The sequence below is a fragment of the Ahaetulla prasina genome, chromosome 13, assembly GCF_028640845.1.
Source record: "Ahaetulla prasina isolate Xishuangbanna chromosome 13, ASM2864084v1, whole genome shotgun sequence".
Lineage (NCBI taxonomy): Eukaryota > Metazoa > Chordata > Lepidosauria > Squamata > Colubridae > Ahaetulla > Ahaetulla prasina.
Window position 1 is genome coordinate 12947635 of NC_080551.1, and position 18652 is coordinate 12966286.

General features: G+C 40.8%; 1 protein-coding gene across 2 annotated transcripts in view; it reads right to left on the reverse strand.

Moving 5' to 3' along the window:
* Nucleotides 1-18652, reverse strand: part of NTRK3 (neurotrophic receptor tyrosine kinase 3) — a 517214-nt gene that overhangs the window by 283419 nt on the left and 215143 nt on the right. For both annotated transcript variants that reach the window (XM_058156317.1, XM_058156318.1), the window contains exons 7-11: nucleotides 18437-18578; nucleotides 14550-14846; nucleotides 10510-10533; nucleotides 7181-7248; nucleotides 475-577 (exon numbers count right to left, since the gene is read on the reverse strand). In XM_058156317.1, the coding sequence (XP_058012300.1) occupies nucleotides 475-577; nucleotides 7181-7248; nucleotides 10510-10533; nucleotides 14550-14846; nucleotides 18437-18578 (634 nt within the window). The remainder of the gene's footprint in view (nucleotides 1-474; nucleotides 578-7180; nucleotides 7249-10509; nucleotides 10534-14549; nucleotides 14847-18436; nucleotides 18579-18652) is intronic.

Here is an 18652-nt window from a genome sequence, read left to right on the forward strand (position 1 = left end):
CACAACCTCCCTAGTTTCTCATCATTCTTCTTGTCAAACTACCATCCCACCAAGAATCCTAGGGGACACAATGTAAGAGGCCAGAGATCTCACACCAATTGAATAATAGTCATGGTAGTTACGGTCCAAACGAGCTAGGCCTCATCCAGGGTCAATTAAACCCAAAACGACCTCTCAGTTTACCGATGAGGCTTCAGAAAGCTAGATATCCGGGATGAACCATTAAGACGAGCCCACTTTTTCTGAGTTCTATTCTTTCTAATATGGCACATACAGTACTTGGGACCTTCCTGATGTGGCTTCACTAGCTTTAAGGTATATCTGTTTCCACCGCACCGCTGTCTTCCCGATATGAAGTTATTTGCAATCCCTGGACCAAAATCCTTCCAGAAAATCCACAATTTACCTTTCCCACCTACCTCTACCAGCATGGACTTCATTGAAAGGGAAGGGGAGAGAGAGATTTATTTGTACCTTTCATTCCAAACTTTGATCGCCGTCCATATTTGTTGATCATAATAAATAGGACCACCAGGAGAACACAGGCAAAAGCCGCGAGACCCACTGCGATAGAGACCTATAAAAAGAATATCCTGGATGTTAGAGGATCATTGAATTCTCAAAATCACTTGCATTCAAATATATATGTTTGTCTCAACAGAAGCAATCTTATTCTTTTTGCAGCCACTGATGAGAATTCTGCAAGTAACCAAACCATTAAAATAATTAAACTGTCTTTATGTCAAATAAAGAAAAACAACATAAATATTATAACTTTCTCTTATATATTAAAATGAAGGGGAAGTGTGTGTGTGTGTGTGTGTGTGTGTGTGTGTGTATGTATGTATGTATGTATGAATGTATGTGTATATACATACATATATAAGGTAAAGGTAAAGGTTCTCCTTGCACCTATGTGCTAGTCATTCCTGACTCTAGGGGGCGGTGCTCATCTCCGTTTCAAAGCCAAAGAGCCAGCGCTGTCCGAAGACATCTCCATGTTCATGTGGCCGGCATTACTAAACAAAGCCAAAGGCGCACGGAACGCGTTACCTTCCCACCAAAGGTGGTTCCTATTTTTCTACTTGCATTTTTTACATGCTTTCGAACTGCTAGGTTGGCAGAAGCTGGAACTAGTAATGGGAGCTCACCCCATTACGCAGTGCTAGGGATTCGAACCGCTGAACTGTCGACCTTTCGATCGACAAGCTCAGCATCTTAGCCACTGAGCCACCGTGTCCCTTTCACATACATACATACATTTAGATATGCATGTATGATTCAGAGAGAAAGAAAGAGATAAACTCAAGAAATACATGACAGAAAAATAAACCCTCAAGGAGCAAGGAAAAGGATAAAACTATAGCAGAACAAGGAATACCCATTCAACTTCCCCCCCCCCCATTAAATTAATAACAGATCCTTTAGAGTTAAGTATTTGGTAGGTTGGGCACACTGTTCAATTCCTGGAAATTTTTAATTTAAACTTATTATCGCTCTAAAATTCAACTAATTGAGTTGAACACCTTCTGATATTTGAGCTTAATTATTATTGTGTCCTTTGCTGTTGGATCAAGTCATTTTGTTTTGGTCATCGACCAAAGATATAATATTCAAAAATACAATTACAGCCATCCCACTGTAATAATTATCAAAAGTATAGCAAAAAAAGACTAAAATGCAGATCAATCATACGAATTAATTTTTAATACCATTATTTAGGTGTTTACCGAGTTATTTATTTCCATTTGAAGTTACACTCTAAGAGACTTACAGTGTAACAGTCTTAAAACTAAGATGCTAAGTTTTACGTTTTAAAGAGAAAAGTGAATATAGTGGAGATTTATATAATCTGGGCAAAAGTATAGATTCCTAACTGAAGTTAAATTTTAAAAGCTAACATGAATTATAAAATTGCTATGTCACCAAGATCTAAAGATAATAATCTATGTGTAATATTAATATTGCAAGTATATGAATTATAATAGTGCGGTATGAAATGGAATAGTGCATAAATGAATTATTATTATATTGATTTAAAAGGCTCTACAGTAACCAACTGTGATTGCTGACTTTCTGCACTTTTAAGAGGTTTGTAGCAACTCTGTTGTAATATGCAAATAAAAGCATGCTACAGCTGGCATTTACTCCAAAAGTATTAAACTGTTAGGATCAGATACTATTTTGTCTTTACAAAGGCCCCTAAAAAGGCCATTCCCTGTGTGATTAGAATGACTTCAATTCTGCTGATTTTTCAAAGAAGATCTGGATGTATTCCCATGCATGGAGTTCAAACTGTTAGTTGGAGCATATGAAGTTGCTAACTAGTGGCAAACCAGTTTGGGGTGTGTGTGTGTGTGTATTGTGTGCATATATAGTCCCAAAGTCACTATGTGTCAGGGTAATGATGATTTAAAGCTGACCAACCAATGTAAGGCTAATGCAACTGTAAAGCTGATGAAATGTAAGGCTGATGCAATGAGAATGAATTAGCATTGGTGTAACCTCTTTAAGACTGATGGGGTCCACACAAGTTTTCTACCCCTTTAAGAGGTGTTTATAAATTTCAGCCAGGAGAGGGCGTATTCTCTCTCCTTGTGTCCCCTATTCATTGCTGAGTTCTCCCTGTAGTGTTAAGATGAAGTTTGATTGCTTGTAAGCTATTTGCAACGTGTATTTCTGTATATGTCTTGTAGATAAACCACTGTTAAATGTCTAAGTCTCTGTGTGCTGTGTTTTGCTCCTGGGTTGTCTCCTAATAGTTGTCATGGTGCAAACGCTCTGACAATATGGTTAGATGGGCAATCATATAGAATGAAAGAATGAAAGAAAGAAAGAAAGAAAGAAAGAAAGAAAGAAAGAAAGAAAGAAAGAAAGAAAGAAAGAAAGAAAGAAAGAAAGAAAGAAAGAAAGAAAGAAAGAAAGAAACCCACTTTTAAAATATTATTTGCATGAAAAATGCTTGTGTAGAGAAATGGAGGGTGCCAATGCCTCTATATCAATAATCATACCTCAGCTATAAAGTCCAACATATTTTTTTAAAAAAATAATGTTTTTTTAGTGACTTCAAGTGTAGAGTTAACCTGGTGACCTTCTCAACTTGTCTCTGAAGTTTTCTTAGTAATGTTTTTTGGAAATGGTTTGTCATTGCCTTCTTCCTAGGGATGAGAGTGAGTGACTGGCTCATGGTCACCCAGATGGTTTTGTACCTAAGGCAGGACTAGAACTCATTCTCCAGGTTTCTAGCCTGATACTTTAATTACTACACCAGATGGGCTCTTCTCATATATAACCTTCTCTCAGGTTATATATACTTGTTTATATCCACACAGAATTAAGTTCCATTGCAGTACAGAACTTATCCTGACGTAATTATGTTTAGGATTGCAACTATGGCCAAGTTGTAGTATCACCCTTATAAGATCTAGAACCAGTTAGGCCTAAACAAAGCCTAAACTAGTTAAATAATTCTCTTACACTGATAAAAAAAAGTATTTATTTACCAAAAGCTACCACATAATATCGATACAATAAATACTGAGGGGGAAAACCAAAATAAATAAATTTATGTGGAAATGTAGTTTTCTTAATGCTCAAGAGAGGACATTTGGTTGGGACCAATAGTGGTCAAAGATGTGGAGCTAATCTGAAACCTGGCATCAATCATTCCTGGGAAACCAATTTCCATTTCCATTTATACACCTTGGTGAACTTTCCTTCTGCATCAAAACAAGCCAAAGAGAATGGAGAAGCTGAAGGCAATTTAAATCAAAACATTCTGTATTTAAACCAACAGCCCTCAAAATGTCAAAGGGCTTATGATACTTTACAGAAAAATCAATTCAGCTGGCAGACATTTTAAGGCACCAAAGCACCACAGTCATAAATGGGAAGTACTGGTAGGAAAATATAATCAGCATTACAATCAGTACAATACTTGTACCAGTTAAAGAAGAGCATTTTATGAGAGTTTTATCCAGAAGGGCAGTTATATTTAAAGCACCTGAACATCTTGACATCTTAAAGAGTCACCTTTATAAAACAGAGATTTTATGAACTGGAATTGGATTCATGTGATGGAGGAGAGTCCTATCGTACAAGTCGTTCGTGCCTTACTGAATGTATTTGCTTTTAACAACCACAACCAGCCCTTCCTGTGATGTTGCAATCTTGTTTGTGTTGGACGGTAGTTCCTGATATAAGAAGGGTTTTGTTTGTAAGAGTGCCGTTAGATTCATCTGTGAATCGTTAGGAGAGACATGACGCTAACCACTTGAGGGCATTTCATGCATTCCAGATTTTGTAAGGGTGGGTTTGCTAACAGCTACAAATGAAGCAATGTGTAAATGAGTTCAAGTCATCTTGACCAAGAGGTCCATTCATGTTGGCACATTCAGCAGACACACAATATTTCGCTGCTGCCCCCCCCTCATCAAAGTGGGAGGCCAGGCCTTCTGCCACGTAATGAGGGAAAATGACCCATGGACAACATTCAAAGGCCAACAACCGAAGAAGTTGTGAATCACTGAAAAAGTTTTGGAAAGGGTAAAAAGATAGCAACGGGATCCATAAATAAGACAGGAGAGAAAGAAAAGAGAAGAGAATAAAAATTAGTTTTGCTGGAGGCAGATCACGTACTTTCTGGTAAACATATTGACAGTTAATTTATCCTTCATTTTTTGGGTGCACAGAAAGATCTACCCTCCCTTATTGGGAAAATATTCTTCCTGCTCTCTGCTTTGATTGCAAACCCTACTTCTTTTCAAAATGAAATACACATTGCATAAAATAAAGAGAAGTTTTCTCGCTTGCAGGCTATTGTCTTCTCCAGTCTGGAATAATCCTCATATTTTATACATGTTGTGCTTTATCAGATCTGCCTAGTATTTTTTTCCCCCTTTCGCTTTGTTTTCTACAAGCGGGAAAGTTGGGGAGCAAAAACAGGCCAGGGGGAAGGAGAACTTGCACGACGGTTGTCCTTAAGGAACACAACCTGCATGCAATGCACATGAGCACGACAGCAAAAACAAGATATGACAGCTTTCTCTGCCTTGGGATTGTGTTTGCTCATTCAACTATTTTTTCCCCCCAGCATTTCTCCTCTCTCCAAAGTGGTGATACCTCAGGGAATTCTTGAACATCAGTTTTTGCTGTGTTAATCAAATGGCCCTAAGAATGGGAAGACATGTTTATTACAAGTCAGGTATGGAGGAATCTTACTGGGAATTAGTACATTATGTTCTACAAGCTGAATGCACACAAATGTTCAGTGGTTAGATTCATATACTGCCGGTACCCTAAACTAAAATAAGCTTTGGAAGTGTTGTGACTCGTCCTCCCTCCTCTCCTCAGCCGGGCCCCTCCCGTCTACACCCGGGCCTGTTATCAGACTCTGAGTCTGATAATGAAGATGAACGGCCTGTCATGCCTCCAGCCCCCGGACCTGGCCCCATGCCCAGAGGGGATGTCAGGAATGAACAAACAAACCTGATAAACCTCACTCCTACAGTGTGGAGCAGGAAGCCAGCCACGTGCTGGAATTATTGACAGCAGATGCAGCTGAAGAGAATTCAAAGTGGGAGGATCCTCGCTTCCGGAGATCTGAGAGGCGATGCCAGCAAAAGGAAGGGAGGGGCAGGCCTGGATAAATGCTGAGTCATGGAGCCGCACCCCACAGCCTATATAAAGGACCTGCTTTTGGCATTCCAACCTTGAGTCAAGCAAAGTCTCATCTAGTTTGCTGCTATTGCTGAAGTCACAACTTGGACTCCTGCCTGCCCTGAGAAACCTCGAAGGACTCTGACAAGCTGCAGAGGCTTCGTTGCCACGCTTGATACAGACTTTCTAGACCCGGTCGTCGGAGGGGGAGGGGGACACGAGAGGAAGGTTGCAACCCGGTGATAGTCTTCCAAAGCAATCAAGCCATCATCTAAGCCACCATATGATCTACATCAGGGCTGTCAAAGTCGCGTCATCACAGTGCCATCACATGACGTATGGTGACTTTTTCCCCTTTGCTAAACCAGGTGTGGGCGTGGCCAGCACATCTGGCCTGTGGGGTGCGAGTTTGACAGTCCTGGTCTACACGTTCAGGGACAGATGATGATGTGAATGCAGCAAACATATTCAGATTTAGCATAGAAACGCCAGTTTATCCACCTACTTTTCTTCACATATAATTCCTAGGCATTCTGTTGCATGATCCCTCTGCATCCATGGCAAACAACATTCAGAACCAGATATGCTGCTTACCAGTCAACAATGAGGCAAAAATGAAGCCTTCTACAATTTCCTAGGTATAAATTCTAAAGAGGAGTCATCCAAAGGAGACTGATAGGAGGAGGATATTCGTTTGGTTCTACAATCATACAAATGACTTTGTTCTACCCAGAAACACCATTCTAGGACAACTTACACTATGGAAACAGCTACCGTGTTTCCCCGAAAATAAGCCCTCCCCCAAAAATAAGCCCTCCCCTGAAAATAAGCCTTCCCCAAAATTATTTAAATGCATGCGCAGCTGGTCCCCGCCATTTCCTCTGGTTAGGGTTAGGAAGACAGAGTTGGAAATCAGGTAAGACAGCAAGAGGATCCCTGTCTTGCTCCATGCGCCCCCCCAAAAATAAGACCTCCCCGAAAAGCGCTTATTTTGGGATTCAAAAAAATATAAGACAGGATCTTTTTTTTTGTTTGTTTGTTTACATTTATATCCCGCCCTTCTCCGAAGACTCAGGGCGGCTTACAGTGTATAAGGCAATAGTCTCATTCTATTTGTATATTTTTTACAAAGTCAACTTATTGCCCCCCAACAATCTGGGTCCTCATTTTACCTACCTTATAAAGGGTGGAAGGCTGAGTCAACCTTGGGCCTGGTGGGACTCGAGCCTGCAGTAATTGCAGGCTGCTGTGTTCTAATAATAGGCTTCTTACAGCCTGAGCTATTACGGCCCCTTATTATTTTTTATCTTATTTTTGGGAAAACAGGGTAGTAAACCAGTTGCCTAGCAAGGATTGTAAATGATATGAATGGGTTAGATGGGTTCTGACTTACCATTTCAAGGAAAAACAGCCTATTTCTGGGTAGACAAGATGCTAAGCTGCATTCCCACAGAAATCCACAAAGTATAAACCAGTGGTTAAGATAAAATTATTTCCCATTGTCAAGTCACAAGCATCTTACCCCAAATGTGTCTTCCTCTGGTTTATGTGTCACTGTGATGAGAGGGGAGGGACTTGGACTGTACTCATCTGAAACCAAAGGAACAAAAGAAGAAGAAAGTTTATTTCACAGTTCAGAGAAGCATGTACATACATGATGAATATTATATTCCACAAGTGTGCGTATATATGATTCACTCTTAGAAAAATCCCTGTTCCTTCCTTCCTATACCTACCCCATTGTGGTAGCACCCCAATATTGTCTTATAAAGTTATTTCCTTCCCACATCCAGTTGAAGCATCCTGTACTTTTGGATAGACTTTGATTCCTCTTATGTTTTTCCCATTTCCCCCCCCCCTCCTCACTACTCCAAGATGTATTAATGACTATTCTACTCAGGAAGCTATTTAAAGCAGTCTCTTTATTTCCAGGTTGATGCTGTTATTTGGACATTCCTGTCTCTCTGCTGTCACATTTATCTCAATTAATTGTTCCGCTGATGTCCCTAAATTAGCAATCTCTGCTATCCGTTGGTGAAAAAAAACACAGGGAGGTTTAATTCAACATCATTTCAGAGTAACACCCTAACATAGGCATCCAAATGCTGACAATCAATTAAAACAACAACAACAACAACTAAAGGGATGCTGAGTTAGACTTGGAAGGACATGACCAAGATGAGCTTGTCTTGGGTGGTATACTAGCTTTGGTCATTTAGATCCCAACTCTTGAATTGATGGCCAGCTCCATGTTTCATAAAAGTTCTAAATTTCAGTTGTCTGTCCCTGGGGAAAGTTGTTTTTTCCCCTCTCTCTTGTATCCAGAAAATCCCAATCTCTATTTGCATGAAAGAAGAAAGGAAGCCATCACTCTTTTCCCACTCCTTATTTTTTAAAAAAATTGGTAACCTTAATCTGATGACAATTTACACTTGTTGGTCAAAAGGTACATATCCACTTTTCAGGGGCTGTCATGTTTTCTTCTGAAATGATATACAGTAGCTAATCTGTGAAACAGATCAGCAAAATATCACAATAAGGAGTGTGTTCCTAGACAGGTGAACAGCTGGCCATGCCTTTTTCTCAATATTCTGATCCCTTCGTTCATCTCGCTTTTCCTTTCATGATCCATCAGAAAACATACCATCTTCACAGGGCTGTTTCTGAGTTCTCCCCTCACTGCCCACATTTCTTTCATTTTTTACTTCCATTAAATCCCAGGAAAGGCTGGTACTATTTTAGCTATAAGGTAAAGGTAAAGGCTCCCCTCGCACGTATGTGCTAGTCATTCCTGACTCTAGGGGGCTGTGCTCATCTCCATTTCAAAGCCAAAGAGCCAGCACTGTCCGAAGACGACTCCGTGCTCACCTGGCCGGCATGACTAAATGCCAAAGGCGCACGCAATGCTGTTACGTGTTACCAAAGTTGGTCTCTATTTTTCTACTTGCATTTGTTTTACATGCTTTCGAACTGCTAGGTTGGCAGAAGCTGGGACAAGTAACGGGAGCTCACTCCATTATGTGGCACTAGGGATTCAAACCGCTGAACTGCCGACCTTTCGATCAACAAGCTCAGAGTCTTAGCCACATCCCTTTTTAGCTATATAAGACCTCATAACCTAAGTTAGGAGTTTTCCCTTAGCAAATTAAAAAATACTAGTGATCTGCAAAAAAAAATGCAATTGGATGAAAGGAAATGTGCTTTAATATTTTTTTTTTCAGAATGTCACTCAAGAAATTCTCAAGAGTGAAGTGTGGCACTCTTGCTTTTTTTTTTGGTGATGAAGTACTTTTAATGGTTCAACCTCCATGAATTCCAAATATTTTTTTTCCTCATCTTTGTGCCCTCCAATTCATTTAGACTTTATTATGTGAGTTGGTTTAACACCTGGCAGATTCAAGACTAAAACTATATTCCATCAGGCTGAAATTAAAAATGTTATCCATAGGAGCCGAATCAAAATTTCAAATTAAAATATCACTCCACATGCCATGGTTTGGTTAGTTCTGGCTTTGCCTTAATTCAGCCATTATGGTTAGTTTACAACTTATTATGCAAGGCAGAACCAATACATCGTGATTTGTTCAACAAGCCGCAGGTAAGCAAAGCAACTCCAGCCAGAATTGTGTGAAGGCACACACAATGCATGCATAGGGTCATTCCACTTCGCTCCAAATCTAATTCATTCCCCATTGGGAGTCCAATCAATCTTGGGAGGGCTGCAACACCAGAGTCCCAAAAGTTAATGATGAGCAATCATTTCTCTTTGATATATTAACTCTGGATTGCTTATCAAAACATTGTTAAGGGTATAAAGGTAGCAAGTTTGGCTAAAACTAACTATAGTTAACATGTGAGTTGTGTGAATCAAGATCACGTGAAGTGTTAATACCACTTTATAATGCCTTGGTAAGGCCACACTTGGAATACTGCATCCAGTTTTGGTCGCCATGATGTAAAAAAGGTGGTGAGACTCTAGAAAGAGTGCAGAGAAGAGCAAGAAAGATGATCAGGGGACTGGAGCCTAAAACGCATGAAGGACGGTTCCAGAAACTGGGTATATCCAGTGTGATGAAAAGAAGGACTAGGGGACACATGTTAGCAGTGTTCCAATATCTGAGGGGCTGCCACAAAGAAGAGGGAGTCAAGCTATTCTCCAAAGCACTCGAGGGCAGGACAAGAAGCAACAGGTGGAAACTAATCAAGGAGAGAAGCAACCTAGAACTAAGGAGAAATTTTCTAACAGTTAGAACAATTAATCAGTGGAACAACTTGCCTCCAGAAGTTGTGAATGCTCCAAGACTGGAAGTTTTTAAGAAGATGTTGGATAACCATTTGTCTGAAGTGGTGTAGGGTTTCCTGCCTGAGCAGGGGGTTGGATAGAAGACCTCCAAGGTCCCTTCCAACTCTGTTATTCTATTCTATTCTAACATAGAACATGAGTATAGATCTGATTATCAAGTTAAAGGAAGCAGTTATTTCAACCCGGACCTCTCAGTGCTTTGATTTGACACCCTAAAAGCTCTGTGTATTGAAGTACTTTGCCAAGGGAGGTATCCACACAACTCACATGTCAGCTATAGTTAGTTTCTAGCCAAACTTGCTACCTTTATACCCTTAACAATGTTTTGATAAGCAATCTACTAGTCACTGAGAAACGGGTGGCATATAAGGTTAATAAAATTATTATGCTCAGGTTTTTCCTGATTTCTCCCAGGGATGACACCCTACCCTTTGAAACCTGCCTAAAATTTGTTCTTACTGTTCTAACAAAACAAAAATCCTCGGTGATAAGTCTGAGCTAATACAGAGGAATTGTAGTCTGATCAAACAGGCAAGAAAAAAACTTACATGTGACAAAGATATCTGAAATGCCTGTAAAAAACAAAAAAAAAAACAAAAAGGGAGAGAGAGAGAGAGGTAAAGACAAAAGGGGGAGAAAGAGAGAGAAATAAAATGGTTATCGCCATCATTGGAGAACAATCGCGATGCTATTAGTAAACAGTAAGCCAATGACTGAATTCTCTGATTTAAAAGAATGTTCACATATGCTTTGAAATGGGGTATATGAAGGCATATGAAGGAGGCTTTTTGGGGGAGGGGGGAGTAGCCACGTGCCCTAATTTACAGAGGACATTATTAACAACATTCCTCTATAATTTTTTTTCCTGTTCTAGAAGGATGACTGCTTTAAATCTGATTTTTTTAAAAAATAATGGGAGTTAAAGGGCCCAATTTAGCCATCAATTCTTGATATTTAATAACCAGGCAGTCTTTCCCCATTACAGGGCGGTGAACTAGAATCTTATTGAAATTATATTAGCTGTGCTAAAATCTACCATATGCAAGAGTCATCCCTTTTAATTACTATGTTGGCAATACAGTTCCTCTTTTCAGAAGTGGTATGTAAGTAGCTACTTATTCAAAGTATTCCCTGCTAGTTAGATTGCAGAGTGGAATTTGGGGTAGGTATTTGGTCTTCCAAACCGGAAATGCAGTGGTGGGATTCAGCCAGTTCGCACCTATTTGGGAGAACCGGTTGACAACTTTCTAAGCAGTTCGGAGAACCGGTTGTTGGAAGAAATCTTATTTCTTTTCCCCCACTTTACAGGGCTAATCCTGTAAGGGAGGCAGGAAGGAAACATTCTGGTGTTTCTAGCCTAATCTTTATTGCCCTGCTTACAGAAATTGCCTCTCTGGTTAATCCTTATTACATTGTAATAGCTAAAGCGAAGCGCCCATCAATGCGAGTGGCGTTGAGTTGGCCATGCCCACACAGTCACATGACCACCAAGCCACGCCTACCCAGCTGGTCATTAGGGCAGAGAACTGGTTGTTAAATTATTTGAATCCCACCACTGCAGAAATGTATTCAAATCTCTGCTCATCCGCAGAGCTTAACATAAAGAATGTCCAACCTTGACAACTTGGAAACCTGTGGACTTTTAACTCCCAGAATTCCCCAGCCAATATGGGGAAATGGTTTCACAATGACACTTGTTATTCTTATGAATTGGACCTTAGCCAGAAGATTATCTGCCTAGAAAAATTCCAAATGCATTTTTCTCTCCTTTAACAACTTCTTCAAGCATAAGGTTTAATGGGCTCTATAGGTCATTAATAGAGAAAGTTCCATGAAAACAAACCATAAACAATACATCAGGATATCACTGGCGTTGTGCTTTCCCTATATTACAAAATGTCAAATTTCATCGTGGGAGGTAACTAATAGATGCTCTACATACTCATGACAGTAGGCCAGATGGTAACATGCATGTCTAAATGCCTGGAAAAAAAATCAATTCTATAAGGACTTTCTTAAGATTAAAAAGAGGAAGGCATTACATAAATCCTGTTGTTTCAGTTAGACTGCAGACACAGAGCATGATTTGTTGAGAAGAGAAAAAAGTATTAAGTGTAGACCCTTATCGGTGCTCTTATAGATAAAGCAACTTTTTTTTTTGCAGTTATTCCTTCATAGAAGAGCGTATTTACAGAATAAATAAGTTGGAAGGGACCTTGGAGGTCTTGTAGTCTAACAGGAGACCCTATACTGACCACTCTGGAGAACTGATTGTCCAGTCTCTTCTTGAAAACTCAGTGATGGAACACTGATAACTTCTGGAGACAAGCTGGTCCACTGATTAATTATTCTCATTGTCAGGAAATTAGTTCTAGGTTGGATCATTCTTTGAAACGTTTCCATCCATTCCTTCTTGTCCTGCCAATCTGGGCAAAAGATTGCTTAGTGTGGCATCCAACTTTCAACAATAGTCAGCCAGACCATCTCCGAAAAAGCTGGCCTACTGGTAACTTTCCCCATTTATGTATCCCCCAGGATCCACTATTTCTGAACACCGGAATTCCATTTAGTTACTGCATCAAGCAGCTCTAATAGGTTTGCCTTCCATTCATTACCAAAACCCCTTTTAAAGGTCATCGACAAGGAGACCCTTCTTCTCAGGTTACGCTGATGAGTTCTATCAGTTAATCAAGTGTATGCGGCATTTCATTTTGGAAATTCAACTTTAATGTGATCCAATCAAACTCTTAATCAACTTTCTGAATCAAAGCAATGATTCAGTTAAAATTGTCAGATCAAATCAGATACCCTCGATGTCTTTTGCACATGCACTTCTTAGCATCTGAAGGGGTTCAGTTGAAACCAGTTTTGATCCAAGTAGTTTAAGTTTTCATTTTGGGACAGGGAGATAGATTTAGATCCGGGATATGATGTTTACACTAGTTTTCCAAGTGGGGGCTCTTCTCCAAAAAGGTTTGGAAACCAAGAACTGTTTGAAACCCTAACCACAACTGACTCATATGTTAGTGAGGTTTGTTAGGAAAAGAAGGACCAGAGGGAGCATCATCATCATTCAAGCCAAGAGGAATTTCTCTTTTCTTCTACTTGGAAAAAACCCGATAAAATCTTCCTCAACAACAGAAACACTATAGTAAATTATTTACTACAAACTGCACCAAAGGCAAAATTAAATTAAATTAAATATTCACATTGTACTGTTCCACTTCAGTTCTTGTCCTAACGTTAGTGGTTTATTCATTCATTAAATCTACTTCCCACCTTTCTTTCAGGTGCATAATTCAATCTTCGTAGCAACTATCATTCAGAGAGGTGGGCTAAGCTGAGAGACAATAACTGGCCTAGGATCAACACTCAGTTACTGGGCTCAGTCCTTGTCTTTAGAAGAAAAAAAAATCCATGCCATAGAGCAGTTTTTGCAGTTATTCCTTCACAAGAGCATATTTACAGAATAGCAAAGTTGGAAGGGACCTTGCAGGTCTTCTAGACCAACAGGAGACCCTATACCGCTCTGGACAATGGATTGTTCAGTCTTTTCTTGAAAACTCTACATAAAGAAGAAGTGAGGTAGCCTCACATTACATTCAAGCAAACTTTATTATGTACTGTAAAGAAATTTGATGCGCGCTTAAGAGTTATGTCAGTCCTGGAAGCCATCTTTTATTTTGGATCTTCAGGGCTGCCACATTTAGTGCTGTGGGAAACTGGGAGGAATGACATCTATGCATAACAACATTCTTTTCTTTGAGAGTCAAGGACATCCTGCCCTGCACCTGCAGTGGTGTGACTGGGAGGCATCTCCAGTTGGGAAGGTGCATTGATTGGACTTTGTGATGGACATGTGGGTGCAGGGGGGAAGGGACTTTGCTATTTCTTTTGGGTGGGGAAAACCTGGAAGCTTTCAGATTCAGGTTTTCCCAGATGTGCCAATATGACATCTCTAATAAAATGGAACTTTGAGGAACTTCAAGCCTCAGAGTCTTCTTTCGTGGGGGTGTTACTTGGAACTCTGACAAGTTACACAGTACAAATAGAATATTTTTTTTTTTTAAAAAACCCAAGTGGAGCAGCACAATATGGATATTGCATATTGTCTAATTGGATCCTCATATTCCTTTACTTTTTTGCATTTATATGTCTCAACCAAAATGTAACACATGCTCTCACCCCTTTAATTCTCAGTGTTACCCTTGAAATGGAGAGAAGCTATCCCCAAATCAAGTCATTTGTTAGAATTATACCCCAACTTTCAACAAGAGCTTAGACTGATGTTCATTACAATCTGTCCATATATTTATCCATATATATATATATTTTTAAAAAAATATCTGGGATGGGATGGGCTGAGAGACAATGATGATCCAAAGTCCTCAGCTGAACTTCAATGACGGAGGCTGAACCTTGGTTTCCCCATTAACCATGCTGACTTTGGAATATACAGATGTCATCGTTTTTTAAAAAATGCATTTTTAAAAAATGTGCACAGGGACCCCTCTTTTATATTTTTTTTTTAAAAAATAAGCTACAAAAAGGCTTGCCCTCCCCTTGCTATAAACTGTCAATCTCTCACTTGGAAATGGTTTCTCCAGAAAATGTCCTCGGACAGTCTGGTTGGCTGTTCCCAAGTAGTTGGTCGCCACGATGGTGTAGTTGCCATTGTTGTAATGAGTGGGATGGTTGAAGAGCAAACAGCCGTCTGTGATGTCACCACCCTGGTAGACGTCCATGCGGATGAAGGCGGTTTGCCTAAGGAACTGGCCATTGTACAGCCAATGAATTTGGGGTGGAGGGTTCCCATGGACTGAAAACTCGATACAGTGTTCCATATGCCGAATCGGTTCCAGTAGGCTGAGGATACGGGGAGGAGCTAAAGAGTGGAAGAGAGAGGCAAACAAACATTAATGGTCATCCACAAAACATTGGGGTGGGGGAATGCAAAATCACAGATGGACCATGCTTTTTTTTTTTTATTTGCATTTATATCCCGCCCTTCTCTGAAGACTCAGGGCGGCTTACACAGTGTCAAGCAATAGTCTTCATCCATTTGTATATTATATACAAAGTCAACTTATTGCCCCCAACAATCTGGGTCCTCATTTTACCTACCTTATAAAGGATGGAAGGCTGAGTCAACCTTGGGCCTGGTGGGACTTGAACCTGCAGTAATTGCAAGCAGCTGCTGTTAATAACAGACTGCATTAGTCTGTTGAGCCACCAGAGGCCCTTTCTCTAAACTTTCTCTAAACTCTGTTAGAAGCACAACTGGATTCAACTTTCAAAAACTCAAAACATTCTATTTGTATTGTAAGATCATGTAAAGTCTCATCTGCCATATATTATAATATACATTTTTCTAATGAGGGTGGGAGGGAAGGAAGGAAGGAAGAAAGAAAGGAAGGAAGGAGAAAAGGAAGAGCAATAGCAATACCACTTAGACTTATATACCGCTTCACAGTGCTTTATAGCCCTCCCTAAGCAGTTTGCAGAGTCAGCCTCTTGCCCCCAACAATCTGGATCCTCATTTTACTAACCTCGGAAGGATGGAAGGCTGAGTCAACCTTCAGCCTGGTAAGTTTCAAACTGCCAAATTGCAGAGGCAGCCGGCAGAAGTAGCCTGCAGTACTGCATTCTAACCACTGCGCCGCTATGGCTCTATTCATTGATCTATTGCTTTCTTGCTACCCAGGGATAGGAATCTACATTTATACTACAGTGTATAAAAACAGGCTGTACAGGAGACTCCATGGGCATTCTATGTATAGAGATAAGTCATTTTCTGCCACTCACATGATCCAGAAGGGCAAGTAAGTACATGCATATTAGCACAGATTTGCAAGGATATGACTCATCTCGCTCAAATGTCAGAGCATTCATTCACCAGAATATAAGTCTCTTCACTGTCAAATTCTCAGACTGAAAGCCACAGTGGGCTAGTTAGCATGCTGCAAGAGAAGCTTCAAGAAGGAAAAGTGAAGCCGTTTGTGCATTTGAAGTCTACTGGCAACTTAGTGCATCTTTTTAAAACTTTTACTTGCTGCCAAAATCAGCAGGCCATTCCTATCAGAAGTGAGCAACACTTTTTTCAGTCTGGCAGGTGCCTTGGGAATTTCATTAATATGCTGTATTGGGTCTACGTTGAGATAAAGAATCTGAGGTCGTCAGATGTTTCTCAAACTACAACTCTCAGAAGTCCCAGGTGGAAGTATCCTTAGTGTTTGATTGACTGCTTGTCAGCCTCCACTCCAATCCTCACATCCTTTTCTCTCTTTATATTCAGTAGTTAGATTGCATGGGGTTTTTATGTGTAATGTAAATAGCTCATGAATTTAGTTTAAGTAGAGAGGGTCCTTTAAGAGTGTCGTCTGACATAGTTTGAATTCAACAGGAATGTTAGAGCGCGGACTTTCAACGGTCATTGCATTCCTGAGATGATTTACAGCCAGAGACCTGCAGAAGAAGATTACCACGGGGGCCGAGAAGGAGCTGGCATTGGACCAAACCTGCTGACCTCTTGGGGAGAGGAGGGACTAACGATAGGATATGGAATGTTAGCCATATTTTGTCTCAGATTCAACTTTATACTGCTGCAGTCATGATGTATTTAGTAAAAGTATTTTTCTTTATTTGCAAATGAAGTCAAGGTGTATTCTTTCCTAAATATAATCAGAGGCAGCCTGACACTGCTGATGCTGGGAATTATAGCTCCACAACATCCAAGGGCCAGCATACGCGACTGCAGAATGCAGCCGCGTGGGGGATTGAGGGAGCTCCTCGTAGCTCCCATGTAACACCTCTCCTGTGTAGGCTGCATTGGTTGCCGGTGGTCTTCCGGGTGCGCTTCAAGGTGTTGGTTATCACCTTTAAAGCGCTCCATGGCATTGGACCGGGATATTTACGGGACCACCTGCTGCCGACAGTTACCTCCCATTGTCCGATACGTCCAGTGCGCTCCCACAGGGAGGGTCTTCTTAGGGTGCCATCGGCTAGCCAATGTCGGCTGGCGGCCCCCAGAGGAAGGGTGTTCTCTGTGGGGGCCCCGGCTTTATGGAATGAGCTGCCGGTGGGACTCCGTCTCCTCCCTGATCTCCGGACCTTTAAGCGCGAGCTCAAGACTTTCCTTTTTCACCAAGCGGGGCTGGCCTGAATGATTTTAGTATGGGGATTTTAGTGGGTTTTTTATAGGGTTTTACCTAGGTTTTAGTTTTAATAAATTTTAGCTAATATTTTAATGTTACAGCGATTGAATCAGTTTTTTAAATTTGATAGTGTATTTTAAATTTTTGGGGATTTTTGTCGTTTTATTGGCTGTACACCGCCCTGAGTCCTCGGAGAAGGGCGGTATAAAAATACGAATAAATAAATAAATAAATAAATAAATACTTTATGTCTGTGATAGCGAACCTATGGCACACGTGCCACAGAGGGCACGCAGAGCCATAGCTGTGGGCACGCGAGCGTTGACCTAGCTCAGCTCTAGCGAGCATGCATGCATTGACCAGCTGATTTTCGGGCCTTCCGGGCCCACTGGAAGTCGGGAAACGGGCTGTTTCCGGCCTCCAGAGGGCCTCAGGGGGGATGGGGAAGGCAGTTTTCATCATCCCCAGGCTCCAAGAAAGCCTCTGGAGCCTGGAGAGCGCGAAAAACAGGCTTACCAGGCCCACTGGTAATCTTTTTGCCGTTGCGTGCCAAAAAGCGGGGGAAGCACGGGAGGGGGAGGGGTCACACGTGCATGGACGGGTGGGATGGGGTATGGAGGGCATTGAATTATGGGTGTGGGCGCGCATGCACACTCCCCCTGTGTGCTCCCCCCGCTTTTGGCATGCGACGGCAAAAAGATTAGCCATCACTGCAAATAATTCCCACAACACTGTCAAACTATTTACTAAATCTGCACTACTATTAATCTTCTCATAGTTCCCATCACCCATCTCCTTCCACTTATGACTGTATGACTGTAACTTTGTTGCTGGTAATCCTTATGATTTATGTTGATATTGATTGTTTCCTGATTGCTTATTTGTACCCTATGATTATCATTAAGTGTTGTAAGTGTTGTACTTGATGAAGGTATCTTTTCTTTTATGTACACTGAAAGCTTATGCACCAAGACAAATTCCTTGTGTGTCCAATCCCACTTGGCCAATAAAAAATTCTATTCTATTCTATTCTATTCTATTCTATTCTATTCTATTCTATTCTATTCTATTCTATTCTATTCTATTCTATTCTATTCACTCTTCCATTTTTCATCCTAATAAATCCCGAGGGGGGGGTGGAATCTCAACCTACTTGCAAGAAATATCCCAGGTCTCATTACAAAATTCCACATTACATATTTTTCTCCCCAAGGAAAATTTCTCCAGCTAAGTTCTTACTCAGGAAAAGTGCCCCCCAAACCTCCCATAAACGGATTTCCCATCTTTCAACCCAACTCTTAGGTTCCCCCCATTGACTTACAGTATACAGTGAGAAGTACGCTGGCATTAGACATTCCTACCACATTCTCAGCTATGCACGTGAGCAGGAACCCATTGTCTTCGCTGGTTACATTCACCAGGGTTAAATTGATGGAATGGACATTGGTCCAGTTGGCATTTGTCTGAAAAGCACCACCAGAAAGATAATTAACATAATTTTTTTAAAAAAACAACAACGGATCCCACATCCACTGAA